The sequence below is a fragment of the Somniosus microcephalus genome, chromosome 13, assembly GCF_052327205.1.
Source record: "Somniosus microcephalus isolate GS21.2 chromosome 13, FLI_Smic_1.0, whole genome shotgun sequence".
NCBI classification, from domain to species: Eukaryota; Metazoa; Chordata; class Chondrichthyes; order Squaliformes; family Somniosidae; genus Somniosus; species Somniosus microcephalus.
The window spans coordinates 157,012,148-157,037,288 of NC_140999.1; the positions used below are offsets into that span (position 1 = coordinate 157,012,148).

At 47.9% G+C, this 25,141-nt stretch overlaps 1 protein-coding gene across 1 annotated transcript in view; it reads left to right on the forward strand.

The window, feature by feature from the left end:
• The window catches only part of LOC147108699 (sterile alpha motif domain-containing protein 10-like), a 147,149-nt gene extending 128,945 nt beyond the window's left edge, over positions 1 to 18,204 (forward strand). The window contains exon 5 of the mRNA XM_086005428.1: positions 16,465 to 18,204. Coding sequence (XP_085861554.1) covers positions 16,465 to 16,487 — 23 coding nt within the window. The 3' untranslated portion in view covers positions 16,488 to 18,204. The remainder of the gene's footprint in view (positions 1 to 16,464) is intronic.
• Positions 18,205 to 25,141: the final 6,937 nt, after the last annotated feature.

A 25,141-nucleotide genomic window follows, 5' to 3' on the forward strand; every position in this document is an offset into this window, starting at 1 on the left:
GCAGAATTTATAAGTGGGTCCTTTGAGGGGTCACCACAACTGGATCTTACCAAGGATTGAAAAGACATTGGGGGGAATTTTTCCGGCGCACAGGGGCGGGTTTGGAGGTGGGACTGCTGGCAAAATTGCAAAGATTGACAGTGGGTCCTGAACCCGCAGTCAAACTGCCTCCATACAATCTTCCCAAGTATTGGGTCCCCGATTTGCACAGGGACCCGACACCTAGCAGCGGGCAGAGGATTATAGGCACTTAACTGCCTGTTAACAGATAGTTAACAGGCAGTTAAGAGGCTTTTTTTCAATTTTGACAGGTTGACTGCGGGCTTCCCTACGTCCGGACACAACGCCAGGGTAAGTGTGCTGTGCTGTGGGTCTACTGTAATTTTTGTGCATTGATGATAGCTGCAGAAGTGGTGTGAAGGATCCAATGGTACACTGGTGAGTTTCAGAGGTGAGAAAATGTTGGGAAAATCATTTTTTATGTATTTAGACTTTTCTGTAGGTAACAAGGTTTGAAGTGTTTGTGTAGTCCCACCTCATTGGGAGAACCTCTCTCACCAGTGACAGATCGCTTCTGTAACCTCACCTGCAGCTGCCATAGAGTCATAGAGTTATACAGCACAGAAAGAGGCCGTTCGGCCCATCGTGTCCACGCCGGCCATCAAGCCCTGTCTATTCTAATCCCATTTTCCAGCACTTGGTCCGTAGCCTTGTATGCTATGGCATTTCAAGTGCTCATCTAAATGCTTCTTGAATGTTGTGAGGGTTCTTGCCTCTACCACCCTTTCAGGCAGTGAGTTCCAGATTCCAACCACCCACTGGGTGAAAAAGTTTTTCCTCAAATCCCCTCTAAACCTCCTGCCCCTTACCTTGAAACTATGCCCCTGGTTATTGACCCCTCTACTAAGGGGAAAGGCTCCTTTCTATCTACCCTATCTATGCCCCTCATAATTTTGTACACCTCAATCAGGTCCCCCCCTCAGCCTTCTCTGCTCTAAGGAAATAAACCTCAGCCTGTCCAGTCACTCTTCATAGCTGAAGTGCTCCAGCCCAGGTAACATCCTGGTGAATCTCCTCTGCACCCTCTCCAATGCAATCACATCCCTCCTATAGTGTGGCAACCAGAACTGCACACAGTATTCCAGCTGTGGTCCAACTAGCGTTTTGTACAGCTCCATCATAACCTCCCTGCTCTTATATTCTATGCCTCGGCTAATGAAGGCAAGTATCCCATATGCCTTTTTAACCACCTTATCTACCTGTCCTGCTGCCTTCAGGGATCTATGTACATGCACACCAAGGTCCCTCTGAACCTCTGTCCTTCCTAGGGTCCTACCATTCATTGTGTATTCCCTTGCCTTGTTCTCCCAAAATGCATCACCTCACAATTTTCAGGGTTAAATTCCATTTGCCACTGTTCTGCCCATCTGACCAACCCGTCTATATCATTCTGTAGCCTGAGGCTTCCCTCCTCGCTATGTACCACTCCACCAATTTTCGTGTCATCTGCGAACTTACTGATCATACCTCCTACATTCTTATCTAAATCATTAATGTACACTACAAACAGCAAAGGACCCAGCACCGATCCCTGCGGTACACCACTGGACACAGGCTTCCAGTCACAAAAACAACCTTCGACCATCTTCCTCTGCCTCCTGCCACTGAGCCAATTTTGGATCCAATGTGCCAAATTGCCCTGGATCCCATGGGCTCTTACCTTCTTGACCAGTCTCCCATGTGGGACTTTGTCAAAAGCCTTACTGAAGTCCATGTAGACTACATCAACTGCCCTACCCTCATCCACATACCTAGTCATCCCTCGAAAAATTCAATCAAATTGGTTAGACATAATCTCCCCCTGACAAAGCTATGCTGACTATCCTTGATTAATCCTTGCCCCTCCAAGTGGAGACTAATTCTGTCCCTCAGAATTTTTTCCAATAATTTCCCTACCACTGATGTTAGGCTCACTGGCCTTCTTGAATAATGGTACTACATTAGCTGTTCTCCAGTCCTCTGACACCTCCCCTGTGGCCAGAGAGGTTCTGAAAATTTGTGTCAGAGCCCCTGCAATCTCCTCCCTTGCCTCACACAGCAGCCAGGAATACATCTCGTAAAGGGCCTGGGGATTTATCCATTTTTAAGCCCGCTAAAACCGTTAGTACCTCCTCCCTCTCAATACTAATTTGTTCGTATATCGCAATCCCCCTGCCTGATTTCGATGCCTACATCGCCCTTCTCCATAGTGAACACAGATGCAAAATATTCATTTAAAACCTCACCTACATCATCCGGCCCTACACACAGATTGCCACTTTGGTCCCTAATGGGCCCTACTCTTTCCCTGGTTATCCTCTTGCCCTTAATATACCTATAAAACACCTTGGGATTTTACTTTATTTTGCCCGCCAGTATTTTTTCATGCCCCCTCTTCGCTCTCCTAATTTCTTTTTTAATACCCCCCTGCACTTTCTATACTCCTCTAGGGCTTCCACTGTTTTTAGTCCTCTGTATCTGCCAAAAGCCTCCCTTTTTTTCCTAATCCATTCTCGTATATCCCTTGGCATCCAGGGTTCCCTGGGATTGTTGGTCCCACCCTTGATCTTTACAGGAACATGTTGGCATTGTACTCTCTCTATTTCCTTTCTGAAAGACTCCCACTGCTCTGATGTGGATTTTCCTACAAGTAGCTGATCTCAGTCCACTTTGGCCAGATCCTGCCTTATCATATTAAAATCGGCCTTCCCCCAATTTAGAACCTTTATTTCCGGTCCATCTTTGTCCTTTTCCATGACTACCTTAAATCTCACTGAATTATGGTCACTGTCACCAAAATGCTCTCCTACTGACACTTCTACCATTTGCCCGGCTACATTCCCTAGAATTAGGTCCAGTACCGCCCCCTCTCTTGTAGGACTTTCTACACACTGGCTCAAAAAGCTCTCCTGGATGCACTTTAAGAATTCCGCACCCTCTAAGCCTTTCACACTCTGACTATCCCAGTTAATATTGGGGAAGTTGAAATCCCCTACTATTATTACCCTGTTATTTCCACACTTCTCTGAGATTTGCCTACATATCTGTTCCTCTATCTCCCCCTGAATGTTTGGGGGCCTATAGTACACTCCCAGCAAAGTGCTGGCCCCCTTTTTGTTTTTAAGTTCTACCCATATGGCTTCATTAGAGGAAACTGCTAAGATATCATCCCTCCTTACAGCAGTAATTGACTCCTTGATTAATATTGCGACACCCCCTCCTCTTTTACATCCCACTCTGTCTCACCTGAAGATTCTATACCCCGGAATATTAAACTGCCAGTCCTGCCCCTCCCTCAACCATGTCTCTGTGATAGCAACAATATCATACTCCCATGTGTTCATCAACACCTTCAATTCATCTGCCTTACTCGCAAGACTCCTTGCATTAACATAAATGCCATCTGTTTTATCCTAAGGAGAGAGTCACTGGAGAGCCTGGGTGCAAGGGCTCACCTTTGTACAGTGATTGTCAGTGTTTGCAGCACCTCAATGCTGTCAAACACTGAAAAATCACCTGTCAAAAAAAATGTGCGTGTCCCCTTTAAGAAAACTGGCAGATGACGCATCATCAACTGATGTCATCTGACACCGGCTTTCTCTTAATTGGCCAGCAAGCCTGCAGGGCGGGCTTAACAAGGCCAATTGACATAAAATTACGTCTGTGCGTCGGGTGTCGTTGGGGGCAGGATCGGAACCCGCAAGTCAGCTGACCCGCTCCCAACTCGCACCGAAAGGTAAGATCGCGCCCTAAGTTTCAGTGTAAAACAATGTTATTTTTCTTGTTACTCCAGATATAAGAGATATAAATTAGAAACAGAAATATATCTCGCAGTAAAAACAAGGTGACATTTTGATTCAACAAGTCCTCTGAAAACAGCCACATTCATGCTAGAATGAGAGTTGTTCGACATCATTATTTAATTTACTGCTGTAACTAATGTACAAAACATATAAGGGGATAAATTCGGTATCGCCCCGCTTGGGGCGCTAGTATTGGCGGTACGCAAAGTTTAGCGCCAGGTGCAACTTATCGCCACCTCGAGCGATATTGGGTTGCAGCGCCCCTGAAGGTGATTGCGGCGCTAAATCAGGCGCTGCTCAGTACTCTTAAGGCGCTAACCCGGCGGCGCTACTCAATTTCTCGGCGGCCAGGCGCAATGCAGGTGCTGTCAATAATCGATTTCCCCGAGACACGCTGGCGCCGGCCAGCTCTTAAAGGGGCGGGTCAATTAACATCAGCAGCCACACTCTACGCCTTGTAGGCCTCAAAATTGGCGGTGACCTACCTGTGGCGTTCAAAACTTCCAAGACATGGAGAGGGTCAGGCAGAGAGCGGAGCGCTTTAGCAATGGGGCATTGGATGATCTGGTTGGCGCAGTGGAGCGCCGGCGAGCTGTGCTGTACCCCGAGAATGGCAGGAGGCCTCATCAGAGCGAATACCACAGAGCTTGGAGGGATGTTGCCCAAAGAGTCACCTCCAGCAGCGTGGTGCCTAGGACTCCTGTGCAATGCAGGAAGAAGTTCAACGACCTCACTCGGGTCGTTAGGGTGAGTGCCTTTTTCACATTCATCTTCATCCCTCCATCTGCACCTGACTTTATGGCCAGAGGGTGCGCGAAGTCCCAGTGGCCATCTGCCAGCCAGCACCCATGGCCCTTTCTGGAAACACACACGCACATTCAGCTCAGTGCATAATGTAAGGGCTATTCTACCATGGGGGGCATGTAATGTCAGCTCAGGGCAGCATGTTTCATCACTTTCCGTCCTTTCTCCTGCAGGCCAAGCTGGCCAGGAACCGTAGGGTGCAGCTTCGTACCGGAGGAGGCCGGCCTCACCTGCAGACCCTCACAGACCTCGAGGAGCGAGTCCACCAGATTGTTGAACGAGCAGGAGGAAGCCGGACCATCCCTACCACCCTCAGGCGAGCCAGCCCCTCTGCAGACTGGGGAGACTACTTCCCTGGAGGGGAGCGGGGGGGAATGCTCTGAGGAGGAACCAGTTCCAGGAACCAGCGGGCTGCAGCAACACAAGGGGGGTAGGGAAGCTCGGGGGCCGCCTCCCCGGAGGGCGAGTCAGGCCGCGAGTGCTGCTGCACAGAGCGCAGAAGAGGTGCGTGCCCTCGCAGAAATGAGCGCCCAGGCTGGGCTGAGGCACACTGAGCTCATGGCTGCAGTGGCAAGGATGCCTGAATCCATCGAGACACTGGCAAGGAGTGTCCAAGACTTCGGCGCAGCACAGGCAAGGAGTCTCCAAGACTTCGGCGCAGCACAGGCAAGGAGTGCGCAGGACTTCGGGACAGCACTGGAAAGGACTGTCCAGGGCTTCGGGACAGCACTGGAAAGGACTGTCTAGGGCCTCAGGACAGCACTTAAAAGGACTGTCCAGGGCTTCACCGAAGCACTGGCACCTGCCACGCAACTGCTGAGTGCTGCCACGCAGTCACTCGCTGGTCTAATGCAGACGCAGATTGAGGCCACGTGACCACTGACTGCTGCCACCCTCGCTGGATCAGGCAGGATTACCCGGGGCCCTTGCACCACCACAGCAGGCCAGCAATCTGTGGACCATCCGATTGCTGCGCATGCTACGGTGCTGCCCCGTCAGAGTGCCAGTGTGTCAGCCGACCAGGGAGCTGCTGTCTGCTCTCAGGATGACAGCATTCCTGATGCCACCGCTGGCACGTCTCCACTGCAGCTGCCACCACCTGCAGGACAGACTGCTTCCACCCATGCACAGATGGAGCAGTCAGCAGCCGGGCCCTCCAGGCCCAGAGGTCATCCAGGTCGTCCCTCAGGGGCATCTGCGCTTTCGGACAGTCAGCAGGCCTCCCCCAGCCTTGCTGCAGCCACTGGGGTCCCATTACGGAGGAGCTGCAGGGAGGGAAGGGGCCAATCTCGCAAGAGAAGCAGATCACCATCAAGGGGGAAAGAGTAGAAGGTGCTGCTGAAACGTCTTATTTGTAGAAATCAAGGCCGAGGATGCTGGTCTGAATGTTAGTTATGTTCTGGACAGTCTCCCGGGTGTGCGAGCCAATTATGTGTCAGTGTGTTAGTTTTGCTTTCAGTTGCCATTGCTTTGTCTTGTTGGAAGGAAGCACATTTTGTACAATAAAAAACTTTCTTTATTTACAATGGCCATGTCTGATTTTTGCCCTTCACAGGCTTTGGGGTATCAGAACGGTTCCATTCATCTTCTTGGAATGTCAGCATGCATTCCGTGAGAGGGGCCTAGAAGCGACTTCTGATCAGCCTCTGAAGGACGGCCCTTCCAGTTTGTGCCTCCCTCCCATCATGGTCCTGCTCCTCCTCCTCTGCTGGTGCTTCAATGTCTGGTGGCATTGGCTGGGTCCGTAGGATAGCGAGGTTATGGAGCATGCAACATACAACCACGAAGTGGGAGACTCACTCATGCGAGTACTGCAGGGCTCCTCCGGAATGGTGCAGACAGTGGAACCGCTGCTTCAGCACACCGATTGTGTGCTCCACAATGTTCCTCGTCGCTTGATGGCTCGCATTGTAGCGTTCTTCAGCAGGGGTGCTGGGCGAACGGAGCGGGGTCATCAGCCACGGGCACAGAGGATAGCCCTTGTCCCCAAGAAGCCAGCTTCCTGGGTGAGCTGGGGCCTTGAAGGTCTGCAACAGAAGTCTGGCGCAGGATGAAGGCGTCGTGGCTGCTGCCTGGGAACTGCGCATTCACTGCGAGAATCAGCTGTCGGTGGTCACAGACCAGCTGGACATTCAAGGAATGGAACCCCTTGCGGTTGCAGAACTCCTCCGGATTCAATACAGGCACCCGCAAAGCCACGTGCGTGCAGTCAATGGCACCCTGCACCATGGGGAAGTCCGCTATTGTTGCGAAGCCCTCTGCGCGCTCCCGCTGCTTGTCCGGGGTCATTGGGAAGGAGATGTACTGCCGCCTCCTTTTAAGCAGGGCATCAGTCACTTGACGGATGCAGCAATGCACCACAAACTGCGAGATGTTGGCTATGTCCCCAGTTGCGGCCTGAAAGGAGCCGCTTGTGTAGAAATTTAGGGCAACAGTCATCTTCACAGCCACCGACAGAGATGTCCTGCACCTTATCTGAGGCTGCAGATCTGGCTGAAGCAGGTGGCACAGCTCAGTCACCACCTCCTTTCTAAAGCGCAGCCTTCTGATACACTGCTCCTCCGACATGTTCAAGTAGGAAAACTGCTGTCGGAAAATCCTGGCAGCATAAGGTCTGGTGTGGCGACGTCTGTTGGCCTTCCTCCATCTGGCCATGCCTGCCCCTCTCTCCCTGCGTCTCTGTGCCCTTTCCAGATGATTTAGCAGCAGGACGTTCCCCTCCAATGCAGCTCCCATAATAAGTGCGCACAGAAAGTCTCCCCGTTTGATATGCTCACCAACAGCAAGGTGATGGCCAGAAGCTGAAGTTCTTCTGCCAGCGCTGGCTCAGTGGTGAAATGGCTCTCAGTGTGCAGCTCAGCAACTCTCTCTAACTCTCGAAGAAGTTGTGCTCCAAAAATGGCTGCCGCTTTTATACCACAGCAGTCCCCTTTAAAGAACGCCCCCCCAGCCCCACAGCGACTGGGGAACGTTCCAGGTAAGCTGTCCTTATTAGCGCCAGGCGGAACGGAGGGGCGCACCACTGAATTTCCGATCCGGGGCGCCCAAAAGGCGTTGCATACTGAAATGATGTCATGATCTGCCTGCGCCCGTGAGCGGGCGCTAAGGTTTAGCGCCGGCGCAAAATGTCTGCTCAATATGGGAGGAGGCGCAGGGTTCGCTGCGCCCGGGCGCTAGTTGGTTACCGCCCCACTTCTCGGCCTCTTTAGGCACTAATGGGTGGCGCAACAAACCGAATTTCTCCCCCATAGACTCCTACAGAGCACTTTGAATTAAAGGTCAAATGATATTGGACTGCCTGTCAATCTGATGGCTTTGCAGCTGGTTCCGTTGCATTTGATTATTCTGCTGTAGGGTTTCCACACCTTTGTTGCCACCATGCGTGACGTTGAGAGTTTTTAAAACTGGTCATCTCCAGTAATTTTAGTATCAAAAATTACAAATGGTAAATTTTGTGAGACACCATAGAATTAATGAATGAAAAACTGGAAGCAGCGCAAATCAGGCATCCTGACCGAGACACCTGATTCTCTGATCCAGACTCCCTTTGAATGGAGTCTTGTAAATGTAACCTCAAATCTAATTCTTCATCTCACTCACTGGGCAGGATTTTCATTGGGCCGTGGAGGCGGGATTGGAGGCGTGTGGGGGGTTAAAATCTCGAAATCGGGGGGCACGAACCCATTCCGCCCCCAACCCGCCTCCATGCCAGTTTCAAAGGAGGCAGGTAGTTAACAGGCAGTTTTCAGCCTAATCCCTATTTTATTGCTGAAGTGTGGGATTCCCGACGGCTCCAAACCAAGCCAAGTTAGCGAGGCGGGCCGTCGGGCTGAAGGGCTTGGAGGGTTCGAGATGTCTGGTGTTCAGGTGAGTGATGGGTTCATGAGTTCAGAGGTAAGTGTGTTTGGTGTGTTTAACGTGTTTAAAGAAGTTTTACTTACCTTTACAGCCTTCCTTCCTTTAGATCTCGGGAGTCCCTCATCTCGCTGGCACAGAAAGCAGAATGGCCGCGAGCTGTCAAAAGTTGCAGCATTCAGCTTTCTGTTCTGGAGAGATCTCTAAATCAGCCTGAGAGGAAGGAATTAACTTGGAGTACAGATTGTCAGTGTTTGACAACTTCAAACAGCTGTCAAACGCTGATATTTCATCTGTCAAAAACTTTTGACAGATGAAATGTCAATCTGTGACGTCACCTGTTGCCGGGTGGCCCTTAGTTGGCCTGCTGAGCCCGCTGGGTGGGCTCAACAAGGTCAATCAAGTGAAAATGGCGTGGGTTGGCCACAACTCGATGGAGGCGGGACTACAACCCCGAAAGTTGTAGTCCCACCTCCTACACGCCTCCTCAATCAAAATCCTGCCCACTATCTCTGTCTTCTACTGTTCCGTTTCTCTCTTATTTTTCTTTCCCTCTATCTCTCCCTAATACTCTGGGCTGGATTTTGCCAGGCCCGAGGAGGCGGGAATGGAGACGTGTGGGGTGTTAAAATTGCAAAAAGTGGCAGGCAGGCACGACCCCGCCTCCATCCCACCTCCAAGCAATTTTCCCAAATGCGTGGTTTCTGATCCCGTCTCCGTCCCGCCTCCAAGAGGTGGGATAGGCCCTTAAGGCCCTTAACAACCACTAAATTGCCTCTATAATCCCATTTTGAGAGGCCTTTCCGATTTTAACACATTTCCCACGTGATTCACGTCTCCTCTGAAACATGACGGTGAAACCTGGCGAGAGCACAATTGGATTGCTGACTATCAGCTGCAGCTCCACCATTAAACAGGAGATTTGATCAGTCATCATTTGCAGGTGGCAGGACTTTGTTGTCTCAGGTCTGGGGGAACTTTTAGCAGGCATAACCATAGCTGTGGAAGTTTGGAGCCTGACACTCATCTCCAGTGTGACCTCCTGGGAAACCCCTCTCGCCACTTTGACTGAGCGCTTCCTCAACTGAGGCATCTACCAGAAGTATGGGAACCATTTATTTCCTTTCCTCCTGGACATCAGATTCGGACGAAGACCAGCCGCGGCAGCAGCAGAACCATGACCAACAGCAGCACCAACAGCAGCGGCAACAACAGGAGCGCCAAGCTGCTGCTCACCCACCTGAAGCTGCACAGGCCAGAATGCGCCAGCCCATGGAAGCCCGTCGGTGCAGGAGATACCCCCTAAACAGGGTCTACAGACAGAGGATCAGCTACCTCAACATGAGTGAGCAGCAGTGCCAAAGGCGGCTCTAACTTTCGCGAGAGGTAGTGGGTGAAATCTGCGCAATGCTGCAGCAAGACCTGGAGCCCAGAGGAGCAGGTGGACACCCCTTATCAGTGGCCGTCAAAGTCACCACCGCACTCAACTTTTTTGCTTCAGGCTCATTCCAGGGATCAGCAGCAGACATCAGCGGCATCTCCCAGGCGGCTGCACACACTTGCATCACGCAGGTAACTGATGCCCTCTTTGCCATCGTGCACAATCACATCCATTTCTCCAAGGATCAAGCAAGCGTCACGGCGTGTGCAGTTGGATTAGCTAATCTGGCAGGCTTTCCAAGGGTGCAGGGCATCGTTGACTGCACACATCATAATCCAGGTATTTTTGTCAACCGCAAGGGCTTCCACTCCCTCAACGTGCAGCTGGTGTGTGACCACAAGAATGAAATTTTGCATGTTTGTGTCAAGTACCCTGGCAGTTGCCATGACTCCTTCATACTGCGCCAGTCTAGTGTGCCTCCGCTCTTCAGTCCGCCAGACCAACTTAACGGATGGCTACTTGGAAACAAGGGCTATCCCCTGAAGACGTGGCTAATGACACTGTTGAGGAGCCCATCCAACGAAGTTGAGGAGAGCTACAACTACAGCCACATTTCCACCAGATCCATAATTGAGCAAACCATCAGCATGCTGAAGATGTGCTTCAGATGCCTGGATAGATCAGGTGGAGCCCTGCAGTACTCAGCAGCCAGGGTCTCCAGAATCGTTGTGGTTTGCTGTGTACTTCACAACATGGCACAGCGTCGTGGCTTGCAGATTCCTGAGGACCAAGTGGCTCCTCACATATCCTCCTCTAATGAGGAGGAGGAGAGCGAAAATGAACATCTTGCAGAGGCCCATCAACCAGCGGCAGCAGTAAGCGAGAACATTGCTGCCTGGGATGCAAGGAATGGACTCATCTTGGCCAGATTTGCTTAGCCTAGCCAATCAAGCACTTTTGCCTTGCAGCTTCTTACCAAAGCATCGACAATGGCCAAGAACCAGCGGATTCCTAGCACTCTGACCACCATACTGACAATTGCAAGTAATCCTAAGTCCTCAATGTGGAAGTCCCATTTGTGAAATGACACACGCCACAACTGCAACAGTTGCCATCAGAATTTTTATTTACAATAACCAACTGATGGCATTTAAAAAATAAACATAACATTTCACCCAAGTGACTACCCTTGTGACTATTTGTGCAGTAACTTTCTCTTACGCGTGCTCCTACATGGTGCTTCCCCTGTGGCTTCAGCAGATGTGGAGGCCCCTTGCTCGCTTTCTTGCTGCTCCTGTCTCGACACCTTTGGCGGGCATCCTCTGGGGTTGCTATGAGGGCTCGGCAACAGTTTGCTGCTCCTGCGGCTGTGCAGGGGTTGAGACGCCGAGGACTTGGCAGTGGCATGGAAGTGTGAGCGCGTGGAGAGGAGCCCCCACTTCCTTGTTCTCTGCCACCAACATCCCTCTCATGGGTCAGGTCCACCTCAGTGCTTGCAAGTGGCTTGAGAGCACCTTGCTGCACATCAGGGGGGCCATGGGGACCCGTATCTGCACTGGCAGTCCTACTCAGAAGGACTTCCATGAAGGTCTGGTTTCTCTGTTCAGGAGCTGACCATCGTTCCTCCAGAGATGTCAGTCTATTCTGAACACTCACCATGTCATCTACACTCTGGCGACTTAGCTCCTCCATGGCCGTAGCCATCCTCTCATCTACTGTAGCCATCCTTTCCACGGAGGTTGCCATACTTTCCATGGTGCTGCATTCATGCACCAATGACCACAAAGGCTCTGCTCATGTTCGCGATGGACTCCTCCATTCACTCCACACTCGCAGCGACCCTGGAGACAAAACCTGCCAGAGACTCTTGCACCTGTTCCTGAAGTTCCAACACCGCTGTTCTTCTGGAGGGACCCAGAGGCAGAGGGTCGACATGCAGCTGAGCTGAGCTGGGAGAGTCCTGCACCCTCCAACTAGGACTCTCCACTGCTGTCCCTGTCTCCACAATCTGCTGATGCTCACTTGTGAGCTGTGATACACCAGGTGACAACACTACTCTATCTCGCGATGGTCCCACTGAGGTGTGAGTGTCTGCACTGGTGCTGGGTTGGCTGAATTCTGCTGACGCTGCGCTCTCAGAGGTTGCAGCTTCCTCTGAGGAGTCTGGAGGCTCAGGCTGTTCCTCCTGGATAGTGGGGAGGGGTGCTTGCGATGGTCCTGTGGGGGAGTAAAGGAAAGAGTCAGAGATGTGAGACCAAGGTTACATGCACATTGCATATTGCAGATGATCATAAGTCCATCTGTTAAAGCTTCAGAATCATTATCAGCGACTCATGCAATGTCAATGAGAGAGATGAAAAACTATTTTGTCACCAGCTTTCTCTGATGCACCCGTCTGTCTGTCCCCCACTTGCGCATCGTCCTCGAGTCCCACGATCTCCAGGACCGCCTCCTCCCAAGGGGTGAGGTGGGCTACTGAGGGTGGCCCTCATAAGAACATAAGAACATAAGAAATAGGAGCAGGAGTAGGCCAATCGGCCCCTCGAGCCTGCTCCGCCATTCAATAAGATCATGGCTGATCTGATCCTAACCGCCAATCTATTATCACAGAAACATCTCCTGAATCTAACAGAATTAGACACACGAACTAGGAGCAGGATCAGGCTACACGGCCCCTGGGCCCATTCCGCTACCCACAGGGCCATGACCGATCCGAACCTAGACTCATGTCCAAATTCCTGCCCGCTCCCCGTAACCCTTAATTCCCTTTACTTCTCGGAAACTGTCTATTTCTGTTTTAAATTTATGTAATGATGTAGCTTCTACAGCTTTTTGGGGCAGCATATTCCATGGACCTACCACCCTCTGAGTGAAGTAGTTCCTCCTCATCTCAGTTTTGAAAGAGCAGCCCCTTATTTTAAGACTATGCCCCCTAGTTCTAGTTTCACCCATCATCGGGAACATCCTCCCCGCATCCACCTGATCCAACCCCTTCACAATCTTATATGTTTCAATAAGATCGCCTCTCATTCTTCTGAACTCCAATGAGTAGAGTCCCAATCTACTCAACCTCTCCTCATACGTCCATCCCCTCATCCCCGGGATTAACCAAGTGAACCTTCTTTGTACTGACTCGAGAGCAAGTATGTCTTTTCTTAAGTATGGACACCAAAACTGTATGCAGTATTCCAGGTGCGGTCTCACCAATACCTTGTACAACTGAAGCAATACCTCCCTATTTTTATATTCTATCCCCCTAGCAATGAAAGCCAACATTCCATTGGCCTTCTTAATCACTTGCTGCACCTGCATACTAACCTTTTGAGTTTCGTGCACCAGGACCCCCAGATCCCTTTGTACTTCAGTACTTTCAAGTTTCTTGCCATTAAGAAAATAACTTGCTCTACGATTTTTCCTGCCAAAGTGCATAACCTCACACTTTCCAGTATTGTATTCCATCTGCCAAATCTCTGCCCACTTACTTAGCCTGTCTATGTCCCCTTGCAGGTTTTTTATGTCCTCCTCACTCACTACTTTCCCCCCCATCTTAGTATCATCTGCAAACTTTCCTCGCTCTTTCCCTCTTATTGTGAGCTCTCTTTCCCTGCAATGAGGGAGACAAGTGGAGTTTGAGTGAGAATGAAGGAGTGAGTGTAGAGAATCCATATCATTGATGGTTAGAAGGAGACAAAGATGGAGTGAGTTGGCAAGACCAAGGGCCCTCCCTGTGTTTTTCATAGCATCACAGTGATAGGGAGTGTGAGGGCTGCATAGTCGAATAGTTAGGTGAATGTGACCATAGAGAGAGAGGGAATGGGTAAGGGTGCAGGGATGTCAGTGTCAATGTTGAGGAAGAAGTTGCTAAAGCTGAGTGCTGGTGAGAAGAGGCAATGGGGATCAGAGTGAGGGTGATGGGAAAGTCATACTCACTTTTCCAGTGCGCAGAAGGTCATGAAACCTCTTCCTGCACTGAAGCCAGGTTCTGCGGATCATTGACAATGAGTTGACCTCCTGGGCCAACCTGGATCCACACAGCCTTCGTATGCTGGGGAGGCTTCTTCCTCCCTGAAGAAGGGAAGAGCACCTCCTTACTTGCTCTTGCTCCCTCCACCAAAGCTTGCAGGGTGACGTCATCAAATCTGGGAACAGATTTAGGTCTCCTGCTACTCATTCTGCCTCCAGGTCCCTCTCACTGCAAAGACCAAAAGGTTGGCAGTCTGCAGAAGAAGCAAGGCTTCTTGCAGACCTTAAATGCAGCAGCAATGATGACTTCATCGGAGACGAGTTTCAGACTGAAAAAACTAATTGGGTCATGGGTTCCCACACGCTGGAATTCAATTGCCCAATTATGTGAAAATCGCATCATTCTCCCACATCGATTTGGAATCGGGTGGATAACACGAAAAGCGGATGACACGACTCCAGCCCGCCCCAATGACAAAATCCAACCCTCTGTGTCTGTCTCTCTTTTTGTCTCTGTTTTTCACTTTAGCACTCTTTCACTTTTTCTCCCTCTCTCTCTTTTTCACTCACACACTCTGTCTGTGTCTCCCCCTCTCTCTTCCCCCATTTTTTTCTCTGTCTAAATGCAAAAATGATCTTATTGCAGAAGGATAGTCAGGCTCGAAGCGTAGGGATTGATCCCTGGTAAACCACACAAGTGATGTTGTATTAGTATTTACAGTATGTGGCTAGCATAAATCAATCAGCTCTGTGAATACAATGGACAACTATGGACAAAATCTTTTAATTATGTTCTTTGTTTCTGAAATAGAAATAGTTGTGATTTAAATAATTAAATTGAGAGTAGAGTCTTTATACCATAGAGATGCCAACTTTCTTGTAGCTGTTGCTGCCATAAACTTTCTGGTCAGCCACTTGGATGCTCTGAATACATCTACTGGCAAAGCTCCTGCGAGATAACAGAGCATCAATCTAAGAACTTTACTGCTGCAGAACCTAGAAGTTGTTTCTTCTTCGTCTTTACACCTTCTGTCATGGAAAAGTTGTGCATTTCATTGTTGGAGTAATTGATGGAGAAGGCTCTTCTGTGTGTCTGAGTTTGTCTCTAGGACAACAACGCCTGCAGGTACTGCAACTGCGACAGTGCCAATGCTAAAGAATCTGACAGAAACAGAAACACTGCCAGTGAAGCAGCAGTTACAGCTGGGAAATTACGCATTTGATTCACTGTCATCTGCCTCTGCCATGCCCAACGCCAACAGTTTTTTAGGCAGTGGTGAAGTAAGCAGTGGTCAGACACAGGCCTCCAATCATTACAAAGTAGCACATGGCAGTTGTGCATATTGGGCACAGAGGATAGCACACCTGTTACATGGCATTAATGGATAGAAAAACAGTTGGGCTGCATGACAGGCATGCTATTCTCCACACCCGATTATTGTGATGTACGCTCCCAGCTCTGTGAGTGCTGTTGTATCCTCTGTAGAGGCTGAATATGCATTTCCAGAAGCTGGAATAATTTCTTCAAAACTCTTATCTCATCTTGGTAACGACACACTGGGCACTCACTGCTTTCTGAGTAGTGTTTATATTGCTGCAAAATGAACAGCTCTGATTTGATTACCCTGTTTTTTGATGGTGGAATCTTCTTGATTCTTTCAGACTGTTAAAGTTAAAAGTTAAAAATGGAAGGGGAAGAATGTGCTTAGTGGTATGTTACTGACTGTACATTATTTTTGTTAATGATAACCTGTTACTGTGCATTGTGAAAGTGGATGTGTGACTGTGTTACTTTCTAGTCTGCAATTAGTCATTTCAGAATGTGCTGAATACGAATGATGGTGCTGGAGCTGAAGGCAAATTATGTAGAGCTGACCAGAGAGGAATCATGATATTGATTTTTTTAATGTTTAAAAAAGCACAATTATTATGTTGCCTCTGTTTGCCCCCCTCCTCTGAAAGTTTTAGTGGATCAAAAGCACAGTTCCTTTTCCTATGTGCATAAATAATAATGCTGATTCCCAATGTGGATTCGTGGGATATGCAACATTGAATCCTGAAAGCCCAAGATCATAATAGGCATTGGGAACTGCAAACTCCACCCCTGATGACTAAGTGGGTAAATGCATAGCCTGGTGTGGTTTGATCCCCGATCTGTGTTGAGTTAGGTGACCTCGCCAAAGGTGCTACAGTTCACCTCAAACTAGGGAGAGCTAAGATTTCCACTCCTGATTGCTATCCTGTGACCACTGCTAGAAAGTGTATATGTGTTGATGTTGGGTGAGGACAGGGTCAGGGTTGGCATGATACACTCCCATGGTCAGATAGCCTGAAAATACTCTACCTAGGTTCATACCTGAAGGACAGCCATAGGGAAAATTCCAAATACCTTTGGAACCATTCTTCAGTATGAATCATTCAGGTTGGAAAAAAGCTGGAGATGATTGCAAGCAAAATGAGAGATAGGTGATCAGAATATGTGCCTCAGTAGTCGCATCACAGTGTGCAACTGATTCCCTGTTCAGTGAACTTACACACTAACTGAACAAATACAAGAATTAAGTAGAAATTTATGCCTTATTGCTGTCAGGTTCATTCATTCTGTTTCTTTTTTTTCAGCTTCATTTGATAATGGCTCCTAGCTGGCATCTCCTTTGGCAGCTTGCTGTGACAGAGTGGACCTTCAATACCACCGGGATGAATCTGTGGGATGTAGATATGAAACTGTGGAGAATCGTGCAGTGAATTAATGTGACCGTTCTGCAGCAGAGGAACTCCAGTCTAAGCTGAATTGCAAAACTTCGTGATAATTTACTTAATCAGCTTTCAGGCAAAAGAAGAAACACTAAAATTTTTCTTTTATAGTTTTGTAAATTAAATATAAAAATCAAATAGGTGTTAGTGGTGCTACAATTTACTATTTTGTTCTGTTTCATTCTGCAGCTACTGATACAAATGGTTTGTTGGAACACTAGGAAATAGCAGGGAATTCATTATTGATATTGCAACACATGGAACTGAAAGTGCTCCTGACATGTATGAATAGAGCAGGTCTACTCCAGGGTTCCTATTAACTTACAACATTACGCAAGCTATTTCAATGTTACCACCACATCTTTTGTGATATAAAATGCTGATCAGCAAAAAGAATCCCAAATGAAAAATCTCACAAATTTCATTGTAAAATAAAAGCTTCTTTGCTACTGCATTTCACTGTGGCAGTAATTGGCTCCGTAAGATGAAACCAAATACAAACTAGTTTGGCTCAGCTATAACAAAATGGTTAGCTAAAATACAACTATTCCTGATGCGGATGTAAAAAGTGAAGCTCCATTCCAGAGATAAAGTCACCATGGTACAGCCTGGTTGTATCCTGTAGCTTAACAGGAATGAAGGCTTTCATTAAGTGTCATTAAAAGATTCAAAGAAAAGTAAGCATTTTATGTCTGAACAAATTGCTTTCCATTGATTGGTTAATGAGCTAAATAATGGAGACTTCGGACTCAGATTTTTTCCAAAAGCAAATAGTAATTTATTTGCAACAGGTATGTTATTTACACATTAACATTGTATGTGAATATGGAGGAAGAATGATCTTTATGTGTGTGTATATATATATATGTGTGTGTAAATAATTATTATACAAGTCACTGATATGAGCATCAGTACTTATGGAAGAGATTTCACAATGGGAAAATTCAACAAAAAAGGAAAATCTCAATTTCAGTATAAGGACAAGCTTTAGGATAGCTCTTTTATAAATCCCATAGAGAATCATTTTGTGAAACAACTGATATTTTTACAGTTGTCTCTGGCTGTACCTTATGTTTATATCACTCGTTATATAAAAGAAAAACTCCCAGCTGTGGCCCTGAACAGTTGTACTGTAGGCATGTACTTGTGACTAAGATACTGCCAGTACAGATTTGAAAGTCCTGTATTTTTACCCATTGCTGCAGGCTATTTACAAAAAATATATCTTGTATAGTAGCTAAATCTGTAATATAGCGTTTATTGCTCAAGTAAGGTAAATCTTGAAAATGACTGTACTAACATTGTAAATGATGAACACCGTTAAAACAAATACCATTTGCTCTGTGCTGCAGGTGCTGGCACTGTTTGAAGTGGGCAGTTTTCATAGGTACAGTTGATTCCAAATACACTTAGGGGTAATTCCAAGATCCTGCCCTCCCAGCAGCACAGCCACACTCAAAGGGAGTGTTGGTTGAAGATGGGGCCCCAGCATCCCTCCCTGCAAGCATGACTTCCAGCTGAGGTCATGGAATTAACCCTTATGTGACTACAGTAGTCAGAAGTGTAGTGTATGTATCCGTCTACCTTTAAGAAAGCCATTGTATGTAACCGTTCACCTTTAAGAGAACTATTTTAGGTGTGGCACTACTTTGTTGGCTTCTGTATACTGTAATACCGACGGTGACCACACCGGTATATAAGTGCTGTGTCAGGATTTATTTGGCAGATTCGCCCTGACCTTCGAATAGTAAAGTCCTGTTTTAAGTTACTCTGGTAGTCTGTGTATTAATCAACTAAACAACCCACAGACTTTACAGTGGCGACGAGTCCGATCGTACCCTGCGGCAACAATACTTCCGATGCAGTTAACGAGCGTCGAGAAGAGGCAACCGCCCTCGTCATTCTGCTGGGAGAAAACTCGAGTCTGCAGAGCTGGAAAGGAGGAAGAATTCAGAGACAAAGACTTCCATCAGCAACAGGCACTGACTGTCCCTTCTGCCACGGTGAGGAGTGAGCCGATCAGCACGAGAAGCAAGCCGGCCACGGTGACTGTGAGTAAGGGAAAAGTAAAAAGAATAACCGGAGGATAAGGGCGGTGCACTCGACCACGGTCAAGGGGGAGAGGAGCCGGACAGAAGTCGGGCCCAGAGGCGCTGAGACTGGGGCAGCGTGGAGCAAGGAAGCCGCGGTACAGACAGGCTGGGGACGCAACGGCGTCGTGAGACAGCTAGACCGCGACCGGCGAAAAAGGCCGGGCAGCGACCGAAGCCACGAAGCGCTGCGACCGGGAGCGTAGGCGCGGGAAGATATAAAAACTCAGCCGCAGCTGGGGAGGGAAGCACCGGACTGCGAGAGGGCTGGGAGGCGCGATTGGGAGCCGAGCGAGCGGGAGAGGCAGAGCCGACCAAGGGAGACTGAGCGAGAGCCAGTCCAGCGGCTGAAACTGTTCGCCGTCAACGGGGTGTACCCAGCGCCGGTAGAGCCGAGCGAGCGGGAGAGAGACAGAGCCCGAGCAAGGGGAACTGAGCGAGAGCCAGCCCAGCGGCTGAAACTGTTCGCCGTCAACGGGGTGTACCCAGCGCCGGTTGCCCTGCCGAGAAAAGGGAAAGCACTGAAGCCGACACGCAGGCTGTGAACCTGAAAGCCAGCGGCCGTCGCCCGTGGGGAAAGTGTACCCCTCCCGCTAGGGAAGAAACGCGGGAAGCCGCCATTAGGCGGGGAAGAAGACAGAAGCGGGAAACCGCCATTGAAGTGGGCGGGGAGAGAAGATAAGCGCGGGAAACCGCCATTTTCGCGGGAACCGCCATCTTGGAAAAAAAAAATAAAAGAACATTTAAAGAAATAATTCGTGGTGTTATCAGGAAGAGAGGAAGATGCCTAAGCGTGGTAACATCAACGATTTTAATTCCGAGGTGGAAGACTGGGCCACGTATGTGGAACGCATTGAGATCTATTGTGAGGCCAATAAAATAGAAGAAGATGACAAAGCTATAACCTTGCTAAACTCGATGGGCACGAAGACATACGGGCTCTTGAAGCATCTACTAGCACCAGCTAAACCGGCGGATCAGACTTTCGATGATATTGTGACTGTTCTGAAGGATCACTTGAACCCCACACCGTTGATGTTGGCGGAACGATTCAAATTCTATGCGAGAACGCAAAGGAAAGACGAAAGCAACGCAGAATACTTGGTCGAATTGCGTAGACTAGCGAAACACTGCCAGTTTGGAGGGAATCTGACAGAGGCATTGCGAGACAAGTTCGTGTGCGGGTTGTCAAAGGAAGGAACGCAAAAGCGACTACTCGAAGAGAACGACCTTACACTTGACAGGGCTGTCCTTATTGCAGCATCGCACGAAGCCGCAGCGAAGGCAACTGCGGAAATGCAGCTAAAGGCAGCGGCACTCAGTGTGGATCAAATTACCTCAAGTACAACAAAATGCTATCGTTGTGGGAAGACAACACACGACCAGAACCAATGCTGGTTTAAGAACCAGGAATGTAGGAAATGTGGCAAACTGGGTCACATAGCTAAGGTATGCCGGTCAGGGAAGAAGACCAACAAACAAAGGAAGCCATCACAGGAAAAGTACAACAAGTTACACAAGGTGGCTGAGAAGAGTTCAGACGAACAGAATTCGTTCTCAGACCCAAACGGCCAGGAGCTGGGCAGTCTGAGAATTCACAATGTGAGTAAGGAAGCTGACCTACAAACTACCTGGGTCATGCTAAAAATAGCTGGAGTCCAAGTGAAAATGGAGTTGGACACTGGATCAGCTCTATCAGTCATAAATCGAAGGGATTACCACCAGCTATTCTCACATATACCCTTAAGAGATACCAAGTTCGTATTGCAGACATACACGGGGCATAAAGTATACCCCATGGGGAAGATAAGAGTCAAGGTGAGAGATGGGGGTAAAGAACACCCAAGAATGAACTTATACGTACTACCTGAGGGAGGACCACCACTTCTGGGACGGGAGTGGATCAAGAAAATAGACATGGAATGGCACTATCTAAAAGCCATAACGAGTGAGGACTCGGTGCAGACAATCAGCTCAGATTCTGAAACGGATGACGATAAGACCAACCCAAATATGAAAGACAAGGCTAAAATGGACTTGCCGACTAAGGTTGGAAGAACGAAGGCATGCATAACGGCTTATGCTCCAGAGAAGAACAAAGTTTCAGAACAGAACTCCACTGAACAACGACAACATAGTTTGACAGAGAATTCTGAGTCTGTTCAGTTTACGGACATATCCATGACTGACGAACACCGAGCTCGGACTCAACTTTATTTCAAATTACAACAGCAAGTAGAACAAGTGAGTTACCATCTCGAACAAGAGATGAAAACAATGAAAAAGTTCTATGACACCGAATGGGAGAACCTGGAAAGACAACAGAAGCAGCTAGCTCAAGCAGAGAGCGACCATAGAGCCATTGTGACCAATTACCGATCACATCTCCCTTATGCTGTTCAGGAGTTAGAATATTTGCAGGAAGGAGCAAATGAAGAGGAATCTTCAGGAAGCCAGGATTTTATTCCCGTTCTTCTCTACGACTCCTTACAAGCAGAGTTTGAGAAGTTGAAGGAACAGTATGAACAGGCCCAGGCTACAATCCTGGAGGGGATTAACTCGGCAACCTCCGAAAAGCTAGTTTCAGTAGAAGCATATGAGCAACTAAAGGTTGAACATGAGCAAGAAGTCCAAAGGCTGCAGGAAATTCTTGATGAGCTCAAGGCCAAGACAGACTCATCGGTAGAAGTTCCATCCATAGATGAGAAATTAGAGGTGAAAGACATGGCAGAACATGAAAGACAAGATGTCCAAGAACTCATAAAAATATTGAAGGAAACCCAAGACAAATATGAGGCGGCAATGACCGAGGTTCAACAACTTGAAGAACAGATTCAACTGGGAATCCTTTCAGTGGAAGAAAAGGAAACTGTAAGAAACACAGAGACTGTAAGAATGGCCCCTGAACATGAGCTAGAGAGCATCAAGGCGCAACTTCTCCGAGCGCTGAAAGCCAAAGTACAAGAGGAAAAGAAGGTGAAAGCATTGGAGGAAAAGGTGGATGAAATGGAGAAGACTCTGATCCACAGTGTTCCCGTGGAAGAGTTAACGGTCAGCCAACTCCTTCATATGCTGAGGGACAAGACTCTGCAATGGGAACAATCTGAACACGAGCTTCAATCTTCAAAGGGAAGGAGTTCGGAGCTCTCAAAAGTTATGGAAATAGCTGAGGTTGCAACACAGATTTTACTGGGATGCCAAAAGTAAGCTGAATCACGTCTATGTGAACAACAGAATGTTGAAACAGCTGCTCCAGTAGAAGGATTGAATAGTCCGATCAATCAATCCCCGATGGAAGGGGAAGTGTTGAAATCACAAATGAGGTCATTAGTGAAGGATTTGCAGGAAACCCAGGAAGAGCGGGATGAATATGAACGCATGAAGAAGTCTCTTCGGGAAAGATGTCTAGGGAGGGAACAACAGTCGGCTAACGTCCAGTTGGGTAAGGAAGAAGTAGCAGGCCCTCTCGCTGGACTAGTTCAGGACGACACCGAATATTACCATGACCTGTTGAGTGACACGGAATATTACGAGGACTTGGTCTGCCCAGCTTGTGATGAAAACTCCCAAAGTGCAGAAATCAGGATGAAGCACTTAAAGTCTAAGGAACATAGGGAGATGGTGGCGCTACAGCTGGCAGCTGATAAGGGAGCCCCGAGAGTCTCCAAGAAGCAGAAAAGAAAAAGACGAAGCAGAAGGTGATAACCATCTAAATCATTATCACTTCTACCAGATCATGTACGTGGGCCCTACGAAGGGAGCCAAATCAGTTGGCAAGTAGGAAAAATTACCAAGGCAGTCTAGCTGTTTGTAAAAGTCAGCACTGCTGGTTCAGCAGGACGGAAGTTCAAGCTGTTAAGTCAAGGGAAAGACTATTGGATGAGTCACGCTAGCAATGTGAACCGGCTACACCACAGAGATGTTGTTCGGACCGAGTCAAGACCAGAGACTGAATCTGTGAACTGTTCCCGCAGAGACTGAATCTGTAAACTGTTTCCCGCATAGATTATACCTGTGAATTGTTTTACATGAAGTGGAATATATGTTATGTTTAATGGGGGACTAAGTATGTTGTAAGCTAAAAAGGGAGGATTGTAGTGTATGTATCCGTCTACCTTTAAGAAAACCATTGTATGTAACCGTTCACCTTTAAGAGAACTATTTTAGGTGTGGCACTACTTTGTTGGCTTCTGTATACTGTAATACCGACGGTGACCACACCGGTATATAAGTGCTGTGTCAGGATTTATTTGGCAGATTCGCCCTGACCTTCGAATAGTAAAGTCCTGTTTTAAGTTACTCTGGTAGTCTGTGTATTAATCAACTAAACAACCCACAGACTTTACAAGAAGTATCTTTACTTTCATGACTTACACAGAATTGGTCTGATTTTCTTCTGTTTCGGCTTATATAAAGCAATTTTCTGTTGCTGCTTGTACAGAGTTCAAGAGGCATGCTGCTGTTGGCAGTAACACCACAGGTATTTTACCCCCTGTATTGTTTATATTATTATGCAGCTTTATGGTAATCTTTTCACGCGAAATTCCATTATACTATGTATAGCATGCTATAGATCAGTCACTTCCTGCCGACCCAGGTACACATCTAGAAATAAAACCAGTGTGAAGGGGAACAAATTCTTACCACACTTGTGTAACTACTATTTTTAACAAATGCAGTAACTTTGTAAGGGTTGACTGTTGCCCCCAGTCCAGATTCAAATTAAAACTATTGAAGATTACAATTGCACAAATTTAAAATGAGTTAAAAAGAAATCAACATGGGGACTGTTAAATCCGTGAATCTTAAGGTATGGTGTTCTTCAATAAATAGACGGAGACTACAGATTAACAATCAACAGGTGTTTACTGGATGAGGGTAATCTAAAAACTAACAGTACAGATCCCTACTCAGGGTTTATATACAGGTGTGGTCACTGCCGGTACTACAGTATACAGGAGCTGTAAAAGTAGTTCCCCTCTTAAAGGTACATACACGACAACTCTTCCCCTTTTAGATTAACAGTACCATAAAATTCAATTAACAGTTAACACTTTTAACATGCACATTAACTGAAATAGTCCATTTATAGATTCAGTCTTTGGGGCAGCTTCCTGATCCTTTCTGGATAGCACCTTTCCTGAGTGCCTTGCTCTTGGTGCGGAGGCGATTCTGGCCCCCTGTCGTCGGTTAGTTCATCAGCTTCCGATGCTACTGTTTCTGGGGTAGATGCTACTGGTATGTCGGGTTCATCACCAGGTACGCGAGACATGGGGTTGACTCGTTCTTGTGACGCTAGGATCTGGTCGACATGGCGCCTCACAATGTTCTCCCCAACATCCACTGTGTACATTAGTGGCCCCTGCCATGTGCATATCGTTCCTGGTTGCCATTTCTCTGTTCGGTAGTCGCGGGCCAAGACTGGTTGTCCTATATTGAAGCTCCTTGTCGGCTTCTCATTGATGTGCTGGAATTGCTTATTCTCAACATTTCTTCGTACATTTGGTCTGAGCAAATCCAGACGAGATCTCAACCTTCGGTTAAAGAACATCATGGCCGGGGTCTGGTTGGTAACTGCATGTGTTGCATTTCTGTAGGCTAACAGGAAATTGTCCACCTTATGCTGCAGTGGAATGTCGTCATCGCACATGGCCCTTACTGCCTTTCTAAAGGTTTGTATGAACCTCTCAGCCAATCCATTTGTGGCTGGATGATACGGGGCGGATGTGTAATGCCTTACCCCATTCCTTCTCATAAATTTCCGAAACTCTCCGGACACAAACTGTGGTCCGTTATCGGAGCAAATCTGTTCTGGCAAGACATTCCTGGCAAATATGGTCCGTAGGACTGCAATCGTTTTCTCCGTAGTGGTGGAGGACATTTTGTTCACCTCAGGCCATTTTGAGTGCGCATCCACTGCTATTAAGAACATTGAGTCCATGAATGGACCAACAAAATCAATATGCACCCGTTGCCATGGAGAGGAGGGCCACTCCCATGGGTGTAGAGGGGCATGTGGTGGTGCATTTTGGACCTTCTGGCATCCTGAGCAGCTCTTTGTTAGGTCCTCGATTTGTTGATCGATCCCCGGCCACCACACATAAGCCCTAGCAAGGCTTTTCATTTTCACCCCTCCCAGATGGCCTTCGTGAAGCTCATTGAGCACTCTCTCCCTTAACTTGGGTGGAATTACCACTTGGGATCCACACATCAATGTCCCCTGGCATACTGACAGCTGTTCTCTTCTGGATGAGAATGCCGGCAACAGTGAGTCGCCATGTGTTGGCCATCCCTTCACCGTCAAATCATATACCCGAGACAGTGTCGGATCATTTCGGGTCTCCTTCTCTATATCCGCGTTAGTTACTGGCAAGCATTCAATTATAGATGAATAAAATATTTCGACAGGGTCCACTGCTGGTACTTCCTCCGCAGTAGGCAGTGGCAGGCGT